This window comes from Aotus nancymaae, unplaced genomic scaffold (genome assembly GCF_030222135.1).
Source record: "Aotus nancymaae isolate 86718 unplaced genomic scaffold, 86718_ANA_hifiasm-v0.15.2.pri h1tg000102l, whole genome shotgun sequence".
NCBI classification, from domain to species: Eukaryota; Metazoa; Chordata; class Mammalia; order Primates; family Aotidae; genus Aotus; species Aotus nancymaae.
In genome coordinates, this window is record NW_026988517.1 from 1,111,694 (window position 1) to 1,129,285 (window position 17,592).

At 57.3% G+C, this 17,592-nt stretch overlaps 1 protein-coding gene across 1 annotated transcript in view; it reads right to left on the reverse strand.

Annotated features, from left to right (window-relative positions):
• The window catches only part of LOC135272005 (obscurin-like), a 38,707-nt gene that overhangs the window by 17,985 nt on the left and 3,130 nt on the right, over positions 1-17,592 (reverse strand). Inside the window, 24 exon segments of the mRNA XM_064370134.1 lie at positions 1,530-1,643; positions 2,166-2,343; positions 2,497-2,658; positions 2,828-2,992; positions 3,079-3,201; positions 3,548-3,704; positions 4,492-4,665; positions 5,130-5,212; positions 5,410-5,610; positions 6,145-6,281; positions 6,402-6,434; positions 6,437-6,517; positions 7,274-7,344; positions 7,674-7,734; positions 8,234-8,452; positions 8,615-8,713; positions 8,955-8,987; positions 9,671-9,798; positions 9,800-9,866; positions 10,974-11,098; positions 11,342-11,420; positions 13,156-13,434; positions 14,541-14,612; positions 14,615-15,410. Of these exon segments, the coding sequence (XP_064226204.1) occupies positions 1,530-1,643; positions 2,166-2,343; positions 2,497-2,658; positions 2,828-2,992; positions 3,079-3,201; positions 3,548-3,704; positions 4,492-4,665; positions 5,130-5,212; positions 5,410-5,610; positions 6,145-6,281; positions 6,402-6,434; positions 6,437-6,517; positions 7,274-7,344; positions 7,674-7,734; positions 8,234-8,452; positions 8,615-8,713; positions 8,955-8,987; positions 9,671-9,798; positions 9,800-9,866; positions 10,974-11,098; positions 11,342-11,420; positions 13,156-13,434; positions 14,541-14,612; positions 14,615-15,410 (3,637 nt within the window).

Consider the following 17,592-nt stretch of genomic DNA (forward strand, 5'->3'; position numbering starts at 1 on the left):
TAGTGTTAATATACATGCATGTGTAATGTGTATGTGTGGCATGTATGCACATATGCATGAGATGTACCGTGTGTCTCTAAGTGTGTGCACAAGTGTGTGTAATGTGTACGTGTGTAAATCGTGACAGGCCAACCTGCACATGCATGAGGGGTAGAATGGGAGATTCCACAGTTCTGGCGACCCCAGCAGCCCTGGGCACCCCTACCCCTGGCTGGCTTCCTGGGCCCCCACCTCCCTGGCCGCTCCTATCCCTGGGCTCGCCTCTTCTCGCGTCTGCAGACTCAAGTGGGAGCTCTCAAGCCTGGGTGCTAGGGCCTCACCCCTCCACACGCACTCTGCATCAGCTGGCAGGTCAGATGATCTGCGAGTCTGACCATTTGTGGTCTCTGGCCACACCCTCTCTGGCCACACCCTCTCCTGAGCCTACTTGCACTTCTCCAACTGCCCTTCGGCCCCTCCGCCTGCATCCCCACAGGCATTGACTCTGCAGGGTCCTCCCAGACCTGGCGCTTCCTCCTCCCACCCAGCCCATCTGCATGCCACCCTTTGTCAATGGAACCCCCACACCGGCAGATGTCCAGACCCAAGGTGCGCACATCTGGACATCAAGCTCTCTCCACATGGCCAGTCACCCCATCGACAAATGGGCCAGCTCGGCCTTCAACACACCCCTGGAGTCCACAGCCACCCGAGCCCAGTCCCCCAGCTCCCAGGGTGGCTCCCAGGCTGGTATCCCAGGTCCCCTCTCGGCCCTCCCCAGCAGGTTCCTGACATTACAGCCAAGGTGATAGATGACAGAGCCAAACTGTGTCCCTCCGCTGCTCAAACCCGACACAGCTCCAGCCCAGGGGAGGATGGATGCTGCCCAGAGAGAGGCCCCCACTCCTGGGAGGTAACCTCGGGCTCTTGGGATGTCCTGGCTGGTAAGAACGGCTGTTCCCACATGGGACCATCTATGCTGACCATGGATTTCTGAGATTCCCGGGGTCCCTGGCCCATGCAGCACTAGCTTGGCCTCCCAAAGGGCTGGAGCCCAAGGCTCGCAACAGAGCAGGGAGCCACGATTCCATGGCTGAGTCTGCAAAACCCTGGACACCAGGGCTGGGGAAACCACTGGTTGGCTCCACCCCATGTGTGTCATGTGCTGTCGCTGAGAGAGATGACGCCCCTGGAAGGGACACCCCGAAGCCCGTGTGTAGTGCCTCCCGGATCTTTCCCTAGGCGGCTCTCCCAGCCGCTATTTTAACTGGGCCCTCTGGCCACAGTCAGACCTGACCGTGCGACTAACAGCTTTGCAGAGCCGAGTCCTCCTCGAGATCCCCCGACTCCCACCTCTCCATGCCTCTGCATCTCTGGGTCCCTGCCATGCTGGAAAGTGGGTGGCAAGTGGATGTATGAGGCCCGTCCTTCATGCCCCAGACACCTGGCCAAACCCCACACTGGGCCCCTAGCCCTCACAGCCCATTTCTTTCGGCTGGCAGGGCCAGCATCTGGGACAGGAAGGCTGTGGCCCCCGGCTCTGGGTTTACCTTTGTACCAGCTGACGATGGGCTTGGGTGTGCCTGTGACGCTGCAGGCCAGCTTGACCATCTCGCCCAGCTCGGCGGTGCAGTCGGCCAGCTCCTCTTCAAAGTCTGGGGGCCCTGAGGGCACACACAGCCCTCAGTGCTCTGCGGGGGGATGTAGGGCTGTTGCACCCCCAGGTGCACCTGGCAGGTCACCTGCCCTGTGCCACAAGCCCCACATCCAACAGTGTGGCCACTTGGGGACTGTCCCTTGTCATCCCTCATCCAAGGTCCCCATCTGGAGTCAGGTGCATGAGGCAGGTGTGTGTTTAACAGAGACTAGGGCGGGCCTGGGGAAAAATTCTGTTCACACCCTGGCTGCCAGACCCTTCACGGCCCCTGACACAATCTGGGTGGGTGTCCTGTGCTTGGGGCTCCCACAGTGTCCCCCACCTCGGGTCAGGGCCGACTCAACACCCAGCCCCAGGGCTCCCCGTGAGGCTGTAGCTGTTACACGCCACAAGCTGGCTGAGCTGTCTGTCCTGGGACCGAGCCCACCCCTCACACCCACCTGGGCAAGGACCTGTGTGGCTGCAGGAACAGGCTCGGGTGCCTCATCCCGGCTAAGTCCCCCGCCCCCGCGGGGAGGTGGACGCTCACACCGCACAGGCAGGGCCAGACGCTGCTGGATGCCACAGATCTCCTTCACTCACGAGTTCTTGATAATGGCCGTCCGGGCCTGCAGCAGGTACTTGGGCACCGAGTCCTCCCGCTCCTGCCACACCTCGAAGGCACAGTCGTCCCCCTCCAACTGGTCGTTCAGGTGGATGCTGCTCAGCTGCGGGTTGGGGAGGGCGTCAGCACAGGGAGGGGACGTGGCTGGACAGTCCCTGACAGATGTGGGCCCTGGCAAGGAAACACTCAGGCCACCCCGGACCAGCGGCGTCACCGCAGAGCCGAGGGACGGGGACCCCACCCGGCACCTGCAGACCTTCATCATGTTCCAGAACACATAGCTGAAGGTGTCGGTGCGGGAGTCCTGCCGGGGCTTGCAGATCACCAGGTGGTTGCGGAAGAGGAACACGTGGCAGTTGTGGCCCTTCCAGGGCATGCGCCCCCGCCCCGGCGCACCCTCCCACACAATGAAGTGGCCCTGGGGAGGGTGTGGGCTGCGGTCAGCCTGTGGCCAGCCAGGACACCCAGCGTGCAGACCCCAGAGCCACCCAAGGGCCCAGTGCCCTGCCCGACTCATGCACGCGCCCCCACCTCCTGGCAGCACCCCACACCCACCAACATCGCCTGCGCCCCGGCCACTCCCCGACCTGGCAGACGGGCTCGCCTGGGGCCTCCAGGGTGCCGGGGTAGTTCTCCATGAGGGACACGTGCAGCTTGTGCTTGGCGCGCTGCGGCAAGGCGGACACCACGGCGTAGGCCTGCTCCAGCAGCACACGGTTCTGTCTGTTCCACGCCTTGCTTCGGATCAGCTCCTGGGGCTGGGACGGAGGTCGGGGCTCAGGCTGCCCCATAGCTGGACCTCAAGAGACCCAGCCTGGGCAGGGGAGGCAGGGCCCACCTTCAGCAAGGCCTGGTAGCGCTGCACGAGTTCCACCAGCTGCTCCAGGTAGTGCTGCAGGGGCGGCGGCGGGGGCCGAGAGGGGTCTCCTGCCGACAGGGTCTCCTCCCGACAGGGTCTCCTCTGCATATTTCTGTGGGAACCAGGAATGGGATTTTAGGGCAGGAATGGGAGGCCCCCTGATGGCTGAGTCCCTGAGAGCTGGAGGGTGGGTCATAGCCCTGCACCCTGAGTGACAGCTGTCATCACCTCTTGACAGGCGACAAGCACAGGACGCCGCTGCTGAAGCGGCCTGCCCAGGAGCACAGGGCTGCAGATGCAGCTCTGCCCCCATTTCAGAACGGAGGCCCAAGGGGGCCACAGGGAGGCTGTGGGCAGAGGCTCTGATGCACGCAGGCCAGGATGAGCCTTGGAGGATGGCTGGGCTTACTGAGCCTTCAGAGGGAGCCCATGAGCTCAGGCAGGGCACCTTGTAGAACTCCGGGATGGCTGTGCTGACGACCACTGACTCAGCCTGCACGCGCCCTACCAGGAACTCCAGGTACTGCTCAAAGGCCGCCTGGTTCTTAATGAAGCACATGGCCACGTCGTCGTCCGTGTCACACTGCCGCAGCTCCTGCAGGAAGCTGCCATGGAGGGGAATGGCATCAGGACTCAGCCCGTGCCCCATGGCCCGGCCCTGAGCCCTCACCTCTGGGAGGAAGCTGGCCCCTGCACAAGGGCTGCGGCCCTGTGGCTCCTGGGACCTGAGAGTGTGTGTGCAGACAGGTGTGGGCATGCAAGGAAGTGCTTGTGTGCCATGTACAAAAGCACACATGAATATCGTATGCACACATCTGTGGAGGCATGCACATGTGTATGAACATGCATGTGGCTGCACACACAGGCAGGTGGTGGGGGAAGGAGACACTGTGTGCTTTGTGCATGTATACACAAGTGTGCAGATGAAAGAGTGTGCAAAAGTGCATGTGCATAGGTGTGCATAAAGCATGGAGATGTACACGAGTCCATGTGTATAATGTACACAGGCATGCCCGTGTGTGCACATAGGTGATGTGCACGTGTATGTGGGTGTGTTCATGTGTGTGCATCTACAGATGTGCACGTGTCATGCACATGGGTGTGTGCTGTTAAAGACGGTACATGTACACATGTATGTGTTCATGTGTGTACATGTGTGAGGGTATGCATGCACATATCAGCAGTGGGTAAGCCACAGGCCTTCCCATGAGTAAGCCAGGTACACACGTCTGGATTTCGAGGGAAGGTGCGCCAAGGGGTAAATCAAGTCAGCACAGGTTTTCTCCCTCTTTGGCTCCAACCCACCTGCAGGAGGCCTGGCCCCACAGAGCATCTGCGCATGGACGCTGTGTGTGTGTGTGTGTGTCTGTGTGTGTGTGTGCCCCCACCCACCTGCTGTGGAAGTGGCTGATGTCCTGTACGTTGCAGAAGATGACTGCTTTCTGGCTGGCCACAGCCGTGGGCACATGGGGGTGGCACTCCAGGTGCTACAGGTGGTGACTCTGCAGGAACTGCAGCTCCTCCACAAAGGCCTGTTCGGAGCTCAGCAGCTCCTGGATCACAGAGCTGGGCGGGAGGGGGCCACTGTGAGGGACCCTGGAGCTCCTGCCTCCTGCACAGGGACTGCGGGCCATGAGGCCGGGCTCCCTCAGCTGCTAGATTGGAGCGCCTCCTGCCACCTGCAGTCTGTCGCCTGCTTGCAGGAAGTGGGAGAGCAGGTGCAGAGAGGCTCCCTCTCTAACAAGGCAGGCCCCAACACCAGGAAGCCACTCAGCTGGGTGCCACCAGCGAGAGGCCGGGAGGGCAGCTGTGGGAACCCAGGCAGCTCTGGGCCTGCTCCACAGTCCTCAGCCCCCACCCATCCCCAACAGGCTCACACAGGAGCAGTGTTTCAGAGGCCCCTGCAGAGGAATCAGCGTGACCATGACCCCAAGACCTCCAGTGCTGGGGCCTGGACCCAGAGCTGCTTTGGGAGATGGTCCAGCTGGTGGGACGCCAGCGCCGCCGCCTAGGGCCCGGCAGCCGCTCACCTCAGCCTCGTCTTGTACTCGCCTTCAGACACCGCCTCCCCAGGGAACTCGGGGGCCTCGGCGGCCCCCTACTCAGGCAACAGCTGGTAAGGGAGAGGAGTTTGTGGTTGGGGTGCTGAGCTCTGGCCTTGCCTTGTGGGGACTGGCTCTTGCCTCTCAAATTGGGATGACCCTCCCGGGGCCTCCGGGACCCCCGAGGACCCTCCTGCCTGGGCATTTGGATGACCCTCCCAGGACCCCCGAGACCCCCTGAGGACCCTCCTGCCTGGGCATCCAGTACCTTGAGCCTCTTGTCCAGGTAGGCTGGTGACACCCAGCCCTGCCGCAAGGGGCTGGACTTGGTGGGCTTGGTACAGACCAGCCAGCGCAGCGGGTGGGTGGCATCCAGGACCTCCACATACTGGCCTTCCCGCAGCACAGTGGCATCCTGCTCGGCCCCCAGGGGCAGGTAGTCATCAGTGACCATGTAGATATCAAAGATCTGAGAGGGGTGGGGGTGCTGAGGTGGTGGGACCCCGGAAGTGCCAGCCAGGCCTGCCAAGATCCCCAGCCCCAGGGCCAGGCTCCCCAGAGTCAGTGTGCACAAGCAGAACAGCAGGGGTGTGGGAGGCCTCCCCTGCCCGACCCCGACCCCACAGGTCACCACAGCCCCGGGGGCTCCAGGCCTGGGCTGCCTACATTCCATTACCTGTTCACCATCTCCCCACTCTCAGTCCATCCCTAGCCCTAACAGAGTGCCTGGGACACTGGAGGCCTGACACACATTCTCCGCTGAAGGAATGAAGGAGAGAATGAATGAACCAAACAAACGCCCCTCCCAGAAGGCAAGTCTCTGCTGGGGCCCGTGCAGAGAAGGCCCTGTTCTTACCAGTTCCTGCCTCCTGTGCACCCTGTGGGTCCCCCTCCCTGGAGTCTGATGGGAGTCCTGCCTCCTGAGCACCCTCCACCCTGCACCTCTCTTCAGGAGGGTCAGAGCCTCTCCCTGCCCTGCTCCCAGAGGGTTCCAGCCACCTACCTCGCCTCGGGCATCCCCGTCCTCTGACTCCGAGGAAGACCCCCGGACGCCTGAGGACGGCCACGATCGGCCGTGCCGGGGGAACGCAGATGGCGTCTTGGACTCGTCGCTGTCGCCTCCGGGCACCTGTAGCTTGGCTGGGGGTGCAAGGATTATGTCATCCTGGCCTGCTTCTGGGTCTCCAGGGCTCAGGGGCAGGCCAAACACCCACCATGGACACACCCCAGAGACCTGGCACGCGGGCCGCTGCCCCTCACCCTGTGTGATCTTGGCCGATACCATCTTGGTGGGGAGATCAGTTTCTGCAGGAACTCCTCTGTGCCCACCTTGGTGAGGGATAGGTGGCCCAGGGCCTCCTTGGCAGCCAGAGGCTCTCTTGGGGGTAAAAATGCTCTGCTCAGGCAACTGCATGCCCCTCAGATGTGCAACAAGGCACCCCATGCTGCAGGCCGGTTCTGGGCCCTGGGAGCCAATGGTGAACAAAGGGCCGAGGTCTCCCTGGCATGGTGCTGATGTCTAGCAGGGAGATGATGAGACTGTGGCTGGCAGGGCAGGGGCCGGTGGGAACCCACCAGGATGAGGAGTCACTCTGGCTCATGAGCATCAAGCCAAGGCATGACCAAGGGGCTGACAATGTCCAGAGACAGGGCACAGCAGGAAACACCAGGGGACAGTAGATGAGGGGTGCTGGGGACAGAGCTGGCAGAGGCTAGACCGGCGCATGAGGCTGCAGGAGGAGCTGTGGGGCCAAAGCGGGGCTGTGCTGCACTGTTCTCAGTGCCTGGCACCCAGGTGTCTATACAGCCCTCTGGATGTGAGCTCGTGTCCAGGGCTGGCCCAGGGACCCCACAGGCTCCCGGATCCACAGGGATCAGACGTGGCTCCAACACTAACCATGCCTCAAGTCTAGGCCACAAGAACATGGGTTGGTCCTGGCTAAATGAGCAGGTGTCCTGGAGCTACACTGCCCAGGAGGGGCCTCTGAGGCCTGGAGCCACCCCCATGCAGCCTCCTCCCTGCCCCTCAGCATCAGGGGCTCAGCCACCCCTGGGCAGCCTCCTCCCTGTCCCTACCATCAGGGGCTCAGCCACCCTGGCCCCTCGCAGGCACGCACCCACCCTGATCATACCTTTCCTCTGCCCCGCAAGGTCAGCCAAACCCGCAGGTTCCAACCCCTGTGCTGAGACGGCTTGTGTGGTCCTAAATGGGTGAAAGGAGTGTCCTGAGGGGCCTGAGCTGGACCCCACCACCCTCCGTCCTTTGAGCTCCTGACAAAAAGAGGGTCTGGAGGCTGCAGGGAAAGGGGCTCCATGCCAGAGAGGCCCCAGGGAAGCCCTCATTTTGCAAGGGAGAAACTGAGGCACAGAGAAGGAAGAGAACTAGCCAAGCCACATGGCCTGCATGGGGCAGAGCCAGGACATGCTTGGGGACAGGTGGCCTCCCCAGGGGCAGCACTGTCCTGTCCCCCACTCCTACAGTGCCCTCCCTGACCCAGACTGGACTAGCCTCCAGGGACAGCCCTCACTCACCCCTGCAGGAAAGTGGAAATCAGCGCTTCCTTCACTTTCTCCTGCTCCTCTGCCTTACACACTGTCAGGAGGACCGGGTGAGCCATCGGGATGGGGCTTCTGACCCCAGCACATCTGATTCTGGGTTTGGACTGGGTCCCTCCAAAGCCCTGAGCAGGGGCTGTGCCCGAGCCCACCTCCCCAACCCACCTCCCCAACCCACTCTTGGCCTGAGGTCACCCCAACAGTGATGGGAGGGGAATGCGTTCTCCTGTCCTCCGAGGGGCTGAGCAAGGAATAGGACACGGGGGCTTCAGGAAAAGTCCCTGAACCTGGTGGTGCGGAACCCACAAGGGCCTGGGCCCAGAGAGGACTCTGAGGCTGAAACCCACCAGCACCACCAGGGCTTGACCCGTCTTAGGGTCTCTGTGGTGCTGTAGGAGAATGAGAAGAGGAAAAAGGGGGTCCCACAGGGTCCTGGCCCAGATGGTGGTGATGAGCCATGTGCCCTGAGGAGACCCCAAAGCCACCCAGGGCCTTCCTCCCATGCCCCAGCCCTCCGCCCCCCACTCCCCACTCATGACCAGAGATGTGCAGGCTGGTGGAGCAGACGGCCTGGCCGGCAGCATTGCTGGCGATGCACGTGTAGGTGCCCTGGTGCTCCCGGCCCATGTCCAGCAGGACCAGGCTGTGCTGCTGTGCTGAGCTGGCCACGGTGTAGCCCAGAGTGTTGGGAACAATCCACAGCACGCCCCTCTCAGCTGCCTCCCTGACCCAGTGCACGGTGGGTGCCGGGCATCCTGAGGGCGGGTGAAAGGGTGGGAGGTGTACCCCATCAGGAGCGGGGCCTCTGGAGGTGGAGCCCTTCCTGTGGCCCCCTGGGGGAGATGTGAGTGGAAGGGGGCACTTCTGTCCCATCCCAGGGGTGATCTTCCCACGGCCGAGGGTGGGAAGTGCCCTACCTTCTACCTTCACAGAGAAGGTGATGCTGGAGCCTTTCTTCACTTTCTTGGGGGTGAACCTCTCCAGGATTTGGGGAGGCACCAGCTGCTCACACACATCTGGAGGGCACAGGGCAGCTGCTGGAGACTTGGCACGGCCCCCACCGCCTGCCTCCTGGCCCCCGACAGTGCCTGCAGGCCCCCAGGTGGCTCTCCACAGACAGCACCTGGACAGCACCATGCTGCTCTCTCCCTGAGCCAGCCCGTGGCCACTCACATCTCCACTTCAGCCAGCACTGGGCTCAGGCCCTCAGCGCCCACAGCCACCTGGATGCTCCCTGCCCGCCTGGGGCTGCCTTACCTGATGCAGGCTTCTCTTCAGGTTCATCGGGGCCTGAAAGAGACACTGGAGTCAGACAGCCGGCACCCAGGGGCCCCACCGTGGCTCCTACCCAGCACTGTGCGGATACCCAGCAGTTCCACTCACCGTGGTGAGGGAATGTGAGGGCAGCACTGCCCCCAGGCAAACGTCCTAACCCCCGCCTGAATGCCAGGCCATGGAGCTCTGGAACCCCACGTTCAGGTGACAGAGGCAACAGGCCGTGTGGACCACCACCCACCCTCACCCTGCCATAGATGCCACAGAATGCCACTGCTCAGAGCAGCAGGGGACTCCCACCCGGGGCCGCAGGGGAAAGCCACAGCAGTGGCAGGATGGGTTTGGGTGAACCTTGGAATGATCACTCAGTGCTTACAACTTTTTGAACGATAAGGAAGTAGGGATCTCTAGTCCCATGCTACCACTGGCTCTGGCTGTGTGCGGGTCTACCTAGAGCCACAGGGCTGACTCACTTTTCTGGGTCAGTTTCAACCTCCAGCCTGCCCATCGGTCAGGACAGAGGGCTGCACACCCGCTCCCTGCAGGGCCGACTTGTGGCCACCCGTGCCACTCTGTACGAAGGGGTGATGGCCACTGACCCCCACTGAGGGCCTGAGGTGGCAGGGTTGCAGGGTGTCAGCCCTGGCCAGGATGCTGGCCAGTGCCCAAGGCTCTGCCCGGGACCCAGGAGCACCCACCTTGGACCAGCAGCCGTGCAGACGAGTAGGCGGCACCCGTGGCATTGCCGATGTAGGCTGCGTACTGGCCAGTATCCTTCCAGGTGACCGAGATGACCTCCAGGGTGTGCAGAGTCTTCTTGTCAGTCGTGGATGTGGTCGGATGCGGTCAGGGGCTGGCCGTCTTTCAACCAGTGTAACCTGGGAGCTGGGTAGCCTGGGCCACTGGAGGGGGAGTGGTCAGCCTGGGCTACCACCCATGGGCACTGTGCCCTCCAGATGGGAGACAGACCCAACACCAGTGACGCAGCATTGGCCTCCCGCACCCAGGCAGCATGTGGTGGAGGGGACCCTGCAAGTACCATCGTAAAGGTCTGAAGCCGCAGCCTGTTCCCAAATAAATATTAATTTAGAAATGTAGGCACACAGTTATTCCTTTACATAACCATATATAATTTTATAGTTACTTATAAAGATATATACTCAATATAACCTTTAATTTTACTAATGACTATCGGGTTACGAGGCATGGAACTGAGGTGACATTGTGAACAAAGTGACCCTTAGGCAAGGTGCTCTAAGCCGTCTGTCACACCCGCATAAGGGCTGCTGGAGGGTGCCTCAGCTGTGCGGCAGCGCCAGCACTGGGAAAGCGTCCGCTGCTTAGCCAGCTAGGGGAGGAGATGTCCAAATGGCCGAGACGTCTCCTTCCTGGGGAAGTTAGGAGAAAACTCCGCTCCTCCACGCTCTTGTGGCAAGGGCTGGTGACTGTCAGGAGCCCACAGACCTCCAGGGGCTCAACTGTCTCTATGTGAGGCTGTGCTTCAGCAGTCACGTTCCCTGTCCACTCTCACACCCCGCTTCTGCACCTGGTTTCTCTTTTTCTCAGAAGACAAGGATGCATGAGGTTTTCTCGCCTCGGCTACGTGAAAGTCCTGGGCCCCCTATCTCCAAGACACATGATTTACCTGACCCCAACACCGACCGCCATTACCTCACGCTGCCTACCTGCCCCCTGCTTTGTACTCAATAAAAGAGCACCCAGGCACTCGGGGCCACTGCAGGTCTCCGTGCTTTGGTTGGCAGTGGACCCTGGGCCCAAACTGCCTTTATCTCTGTGTCTGTGTCTTTTATTTCCACAGTTTCGTGTCTCTGCACCAACAGGGAGGGGCTCACAGAACCCTCCAGGGCTGGACCCTATACAGCAGGGATGAGTGACCACCTGACCCCACTGCCCGGGTCTCCTTTCACTTGTGGCTGACGGGGGACAGCTCCTTGACCTCCATCCCGCCATGGCCGTGTCCCCACTGCCTTTTCCTCTCACCTTTCACCTTGAGCTGGAACTTGGCCAGGCATGTGCCAGAGGCCGCCTGGAGGTCTCTCAGCTCCTCTAGCACCTGGGGCAGCTGGCCTTCATCACTGGTGGACTCTGTCCCCTCCTGCTCCCGGCTGGCATGAGGACAGAAAAGGTGGTAGCCGTGAAGCAGGGCAGGAGGGGAGCGGAGGGGATCCGGCATGGATGACATTGGAAGCCCCTGTTTGCTCACTCAGTGGACAGAGACCACCGGGGCGTGGAGAAAGCCTCCAGTTGTGCATCCTGTCAGCCCAAGCCCGGCCCTCACCCAGCACCGTCACTCCCTGAGAGGCCCTGCAAGGTCAGTCTGGGGCACAGCCCACCTCTGCAGCCCCTACCTGGACAGGTAGCCCTGGGCACTGAAGTAGGACGAGGTCTCCGTGGCATCTACTGCAGTTTCGTAGTCTGTGCTTGTCACTGGGGGAGGAAAGGGAGCTAGAGCAGCGCCTGCCACCCCACCTGCCCCAGCACAAGCTCTGGCACCAGGACAGCATCAGCCCTCAGATGTCCTGACTACACAGCCCTGCCTGGGAGCCACTTAGACTTTGGAGCTGGGACGTCACGGGGGGAACAGCGGCATTGCTGCCTCTCCACCCCGGGCTGTTACCAGCCACATTCCTCAAGGCCTCTAACCAACTACAAGCCTCTTTGACACAGCAAACTAAATACTGGATGATCCAGAGGCCTCAGAAGAAACAGTGATAGTGGTAGAACCTTCCAGTTCCATCCTACTAGGGAACAAGGGGATGAAGAGATACAGGCCTCAAACCATTCTCAGCAAACTAACACAGGAATGGAAAACCAAACACCACATGTCCTCACTCATAAGTGGGAGCTGAACAATGAGAACACATGGACACAGGGAGGGGAACATCACACACCGGGACCTGTCGGGGGTGGGGGCTAGAGGGGAGAGAGCATTAGGAGAAATACCTAATGTAGGTGATGGGGCGATGGGTGCAGTAAACCACCATGGCACGTGTATACCTATGTAACAAACCTGCATGTTCTGCACGTGTACCCCAGAACTTATAATAAAAGAGACACAGTCCTCAAAATCAGCAGCTGGGACTTGTGTTTCTAGTCAAGATGGAGTGACTGGGGCTGGACTTACCCTCACTTATGGAATAAATGTTTGGGTAGCCCCCAAAGACCATATGCTGAAATATCAGCCCCCCATGGATGAAGAGGTGGGCCCTTGGGAGGTGGATAGGGGTGGGGCGCCCATCAGTGGGATTACCGCTCTTATAGAAGGGACCCCAGAGAGGGCCTGCTCCTGCCTTCCCTCATGCCCTTGCATGATATAGTTTTTCTTCTATAATAAATTTCTACTCTTCTTCTCTAACCTGCTATGAATCCTATCCATTGGAAGTTCTACCATCTCTAGATAGAGAAAAACCAAGTTCTACTTGGGTTTTTAAAATATATTCTATGTCTCAACATCACTAATCATCAGGGAAATGCAAAGCAAAACCACAATGTGATACCACCTCACTCCTGCAAGGATGGCCATCATCAAAAACCAGTGATGTTGGTATGGATCAGTGATCAGGGAACACGTCTGCACTGCTGGTGGGAATGTAAACCGGTGCAGCCGCTATGGAACGGTGTGGAGATTCCTTAAAGAACTAAAGGTAGAACTACGATTTGTTCCAGCAATCCCACTACTGAGAATCTACCCAGAGGAACACCAGTCATTACTCAAAAAAGATCCCTGCACACGAATGTTTATAGCAGCACAGTTCACAACTGCAAAATTGTGGAACCAGCCCAAATGTCCATCAAGCAACGAGTGGATAAAGAAACTGTGGTGTGTATCCACACGATGGAATACCACATAACCATACCAAGGAAGGAATGAACAGCATTTGCAGTGACCTGGATGAGACTGACAACTATTATTCCAAGTGAGGTAACCCAGGAATGGAAAAACCAACATCGCATATTGTCATTCATATGTGGGAGCTCAGCTATGAGGAGGTAAAGGCATAATGATGCCTGAGCTCCCAGAGAGCTTTCCAACAGCCACAAGACACTGAGGCCCCAAATCCTGCCTGGCCTGAGATGAATGCTCTCTCAACCATCCTCAAGCCGAACTCAGGAGCCCCTACACCACCAACCTGGAGACACCAAATCAGACAGTAGCACTCACAGTCCACACAGAGCTCGGCCTTGGTGGAGGAGACCCCCATGCTGTTCTCAGCCAGGCAGTGGTAGAGGCCCATGTCTGCTGGCACCACGGCTGTGATGATGAGCTGAGGGCCACCCTGCTGGTCTTCATTAATCATGTAGTGGTCATTCTCCTCCAACAACTTCCCATCCTTGAACCAGTGCACACTGGGCATGGGTTGACCTGTCACCATGCAGTCAAAGCTCACAGGATACCCATCCTGCACTTCTTGGTTCTGCAACTCGGTCAGGAACACCGGGGCTGGGAAAGATGGGTGAGTTAGCCCCAGGGAACAGTGATCATGTCCAGCTGCCACATACAAGCGAGTCACCACCAGAGGAAAGGTTTGACACACAGGGCGTACAGAGCAATCATTCACACGGGAGCATTTGAAGACCCTGACAGCTAAACAGAATGGTGTCTTTGCCTGCTAAGCCTCTCTCTCTTCCTTGTTCTCTAAGAATTCTGTTTGCCAGCTTGCTTCCCAAGTTACTTTGAGGCAAAAGGGAGAAGGGGCTGGAAACAGGGAGGAAAAGGGAGGTAAAGCAAAGATAAAGACTGTGTGGTCTGTAAGTCCAGGAGGAGCAGGTGAGGGATTCAAAGCAAGGGGGAGGCTCAAAATTGGAGAGAAGTTTCAAGAAATAACACTGTGGGATATTCATCATACCCTCTTTAACATTCCTAGAGAGATACAAGTAAATAGGGAAATGGCTTTTCAATTACTCCTAGATGCTTGAATGGGAAATGGTATGCAGACTGGACCATGAGGAATGCAGCATTTTATACAGGTTACATTTCAGTCTCATTTAAAAAATAAAATTCTAGAGTGAGTACACATGACCTTTGAACAACAGGCCCTTGAACTGCTTGGGTCCACTTATATATGGATTTTTTTCAACCAAATGTGGATTAAAATATACAGCACTTGTGGGATGCAAAACCCTGTATAGGGAGGGCTGATTTTCATGTATACAGGTTCTGCAGGGCTCATCTGGGGACTCGAATATGTGTGGATTTCGGTACCCATGAGGGTTCTGAAATCCATCCTCTGTGTATACCAAGGAACAACTGTCATTTCACACATGTGAAAGCTGAGGCACAGAGATGCTAAACAGCTTCTCCCAAAGCACACAGCTAATAAGAGACGGGGTTGGAGTTCAAATAGATTTTAACCTCTATTTAACCTCAAAGTCAGAGCTGTTCACACCCCAGAGGGCTGCACCTGCAAAGAGCCCAACGGTGGGCACAGGTAACCCCTTGAGCTTGCAGCAGACTCTGGACACAACTTGCCTTATTCCTTCTCCCCTGCCTCCCCCTGCCTCCTCACCCTGGCTCTGGACCCCAGACTGAAGCTCATGCAGACTCACCAGCATCAGAAGTCAGCAGGCTGGGCGATGGCTCTGGAGGCACCCCAGGTGCAGGGGCCTCCTTGCTGATGTCATCTCCACCCTCCGGGGCCTCTGCTCTACAAGGTTGATCTCCACTCTGATGCCTAGCATGGCAAACATCTCCTGGAAGCACGTTACCACCTGGCAGGCCTCGGTAAGTACCTAAAAACGGATGCGGATGAAATGCTCGTCTTTGTGGTATGTCTGCCGGTCTGCAGGCTCCTCTGGCTCTGCAGGGCCCTCATCTGCACTCAGGAAGAGCTCCTCACCTGAAACCTCGGCCGAGCTCTTGGTGCGGAAGAGCCGGTGCAGCCGCCGGGCAGCCCGGCAGAAGGTATTGTCCAGCTCACCCCCAGAGGAGCTCTCGGCCTCACTCTCTGTCCCACTGACCACCACTCAGGCACTGTGGGCTACCTGGCCAAACTTGTTGCTCACCTGGCAGGTGTAGTGGCCAGCATCAGCACGGCCTAGGCCAGTAATCAGCAGAGAGCAGGTACCATCCCCAAGCTGGTCGATGTGATGGTGCTGCCCATCGAACAGCTCCACACCGTGCTTCAGCCAGCGGGCTCGCACATCTGCCTTGCTGGACATGACACACTCCAGCCGCAGGGCATCCCCCACCTGTGCCTCAGTGTCCCCAGATGTGTGGGAGAACACGGGCCCTTCCTGCTGCTTCATCTCTTGCCAAACCTTGTAGCCCTTAAAGGTGGCCTGGATCTTCACAGCTGCCTTGTCCACTGAGGGATCACCCAGGTCTTTGGTGCTCAGGTCTCCCAGTGGTGGGCGCACAGCAGCCAGTGGTTCCTGCTGCTCCTGTAGCTTCGCAGAGGGCGCTGCTGGGGCCCCGACCTGTGGGCACAGAGCCTGATGTCATGGATAGGGAAACTGAGGCCAGAAACAGGGCAGGACTAGCACGGGACACATGGCGGGGACAGCTCCAGGTCTCGCTCCAGTATGCCCTTTTTCCTCCTACCAACTGGACCCACACTAGCTTCGACTGACCTAGATGTCCGACAGCACCACCCAAAAGGCAAACCCACTTCCTGGAAATCGCTTTACACGGTCACCCAGACGGGGATGAACAGGGTTGTGAAGATCACCATGAAGAGGCCAGTTCCAACTCTTCAGACAAAAATTTTAACAGTCAGGTGGGTATATGGCTGGGTGGGTGCTGGGTGGATGGAGAGATACACCGATGAACGGAGGGTTGAATGGGAGAACAGGTGTGTGCATGGATGGGTGGGTAGGTGGCTGGCAGATGAGTGAATGGTTAGACAGACGGTGGTATGGGTGGATGGGTGGGTAAACAGGCTGGCAGATAAACAGACAAGCAGGTGAACAAGTACAGGAATAGATCATGGACGAATGGCGGATGGATAATAAACAGCAGATGAATGGAGTTGCATGGTTGTATGGGTGGGTAAACAGGCTGACAGATAAATCAATAAACAGGTCAACAGGCACAGGAGTGGCACATGGATAGCAGATGGATGGATGAATGGAAGTATGCTGGGTGGATACATGAATGGATAGTGGGTAGACAGATGCAAGTCAGAGAGAACGATGCATGAATAGATGAAAAGAAGGAAGGATGGATGCATACAAGGATGGACAAGTGGAAGGACGGTAGATGGATGATGAATGGATACATGCATGGATGAACACATGGAAGGATGATGGACAGATGATGAATGGACAGACAGTAGGACGATGAATACATGATGGATGGATGAGTACATAGATGGCAGATGGGTGGATGAATGACTAGATGGAAGGAAGAATGTGTGCATGGACGGATAGATGGTGAATGGATAGATGGAAGAAAGGAAAGATGAACATATGGATGAACAGATGGCAGGTGAATGAATAGATGAAAGTAAAGGGAGATGGACACATAAATAGATGGGTGGATGAAAGGAAAAAAGAATGAATGCATGAATGGATGAATGAATAAAAGGAAGAATGGAAACATAAATGGATAAATGAAAGGAAAAATAGATGCATGGATTGAAGGATGGATGGTGGATGGACAGAAGAGAATAAATGCATGCATTGATGGATGGCTCACGTATGGGTGGATGGAAGGATGGATGGATGATTAACAGATGAAAGGAAGAAAAGACAGAAGCATGAATGGATTGGTGGCAGATGGATGGATGAATGGATGGATGGATGGTAGATGGATAATGAATAAACAGATGAAAGGAAAGAAAGACAAATGTATGATTGGATGGATGGTAGAAGGATGGAAGGATGGGCAGATGAATGCATGAATGGATGGATGGCAGATGGATGGATGCACAGAATGAATATGGATGGGTGGATGGAAGGATGGATGGATGCAGAAATAAGTGGATGAATGGTAGGTGGATGGATGGATGACGAATAGATGAAAGGAAGCAAAGACAGAAGCATGAATGGATCGGTGGTGGACGGGTGGATGGAAGGATGGATGAATGGATGGATGATGGTAGACGGACGATGAATAAACAGATGAAAGGAAAGAAGAACAGATGTATGAATGGATGGATGGTAGAAGGAGGAAAGGATGGAAAGATGGATGCATGAACGGATGGATGGCAGACGGATGAATGGAAGGATGCATAGATGGATGAATGGTAGATGGTGGGTGGAAGGAAGAATGGATGAATGCACAGATAGGTGAATGAATGGTAGATGGATGCACGAACGGATGGATGGTGGATGGACAGATGCATGGATGGGTACATGGAAGGAAGGAAGGAAAGATGGATAAATGGGTGCATGGATAGATAGATGAATGGTAGATGGATGCATGAATGGATGGATGGCAGATGGATGAATGGATGAATGGCAGATGGATGAAAGGAAAGATGGATGGATGGATGAATGGATTGATACATGGATGGATGGTGGATGGACAGATACATGGATGGGTACATGGAAGGAAGGAAGGAAAGGTGGATAAATGGGTACATGGATAGATGGATGAATGGTAGATGGATGCATGAATGGATGGATGGCAGATGGATGAATGGAAGGATGAATGGAT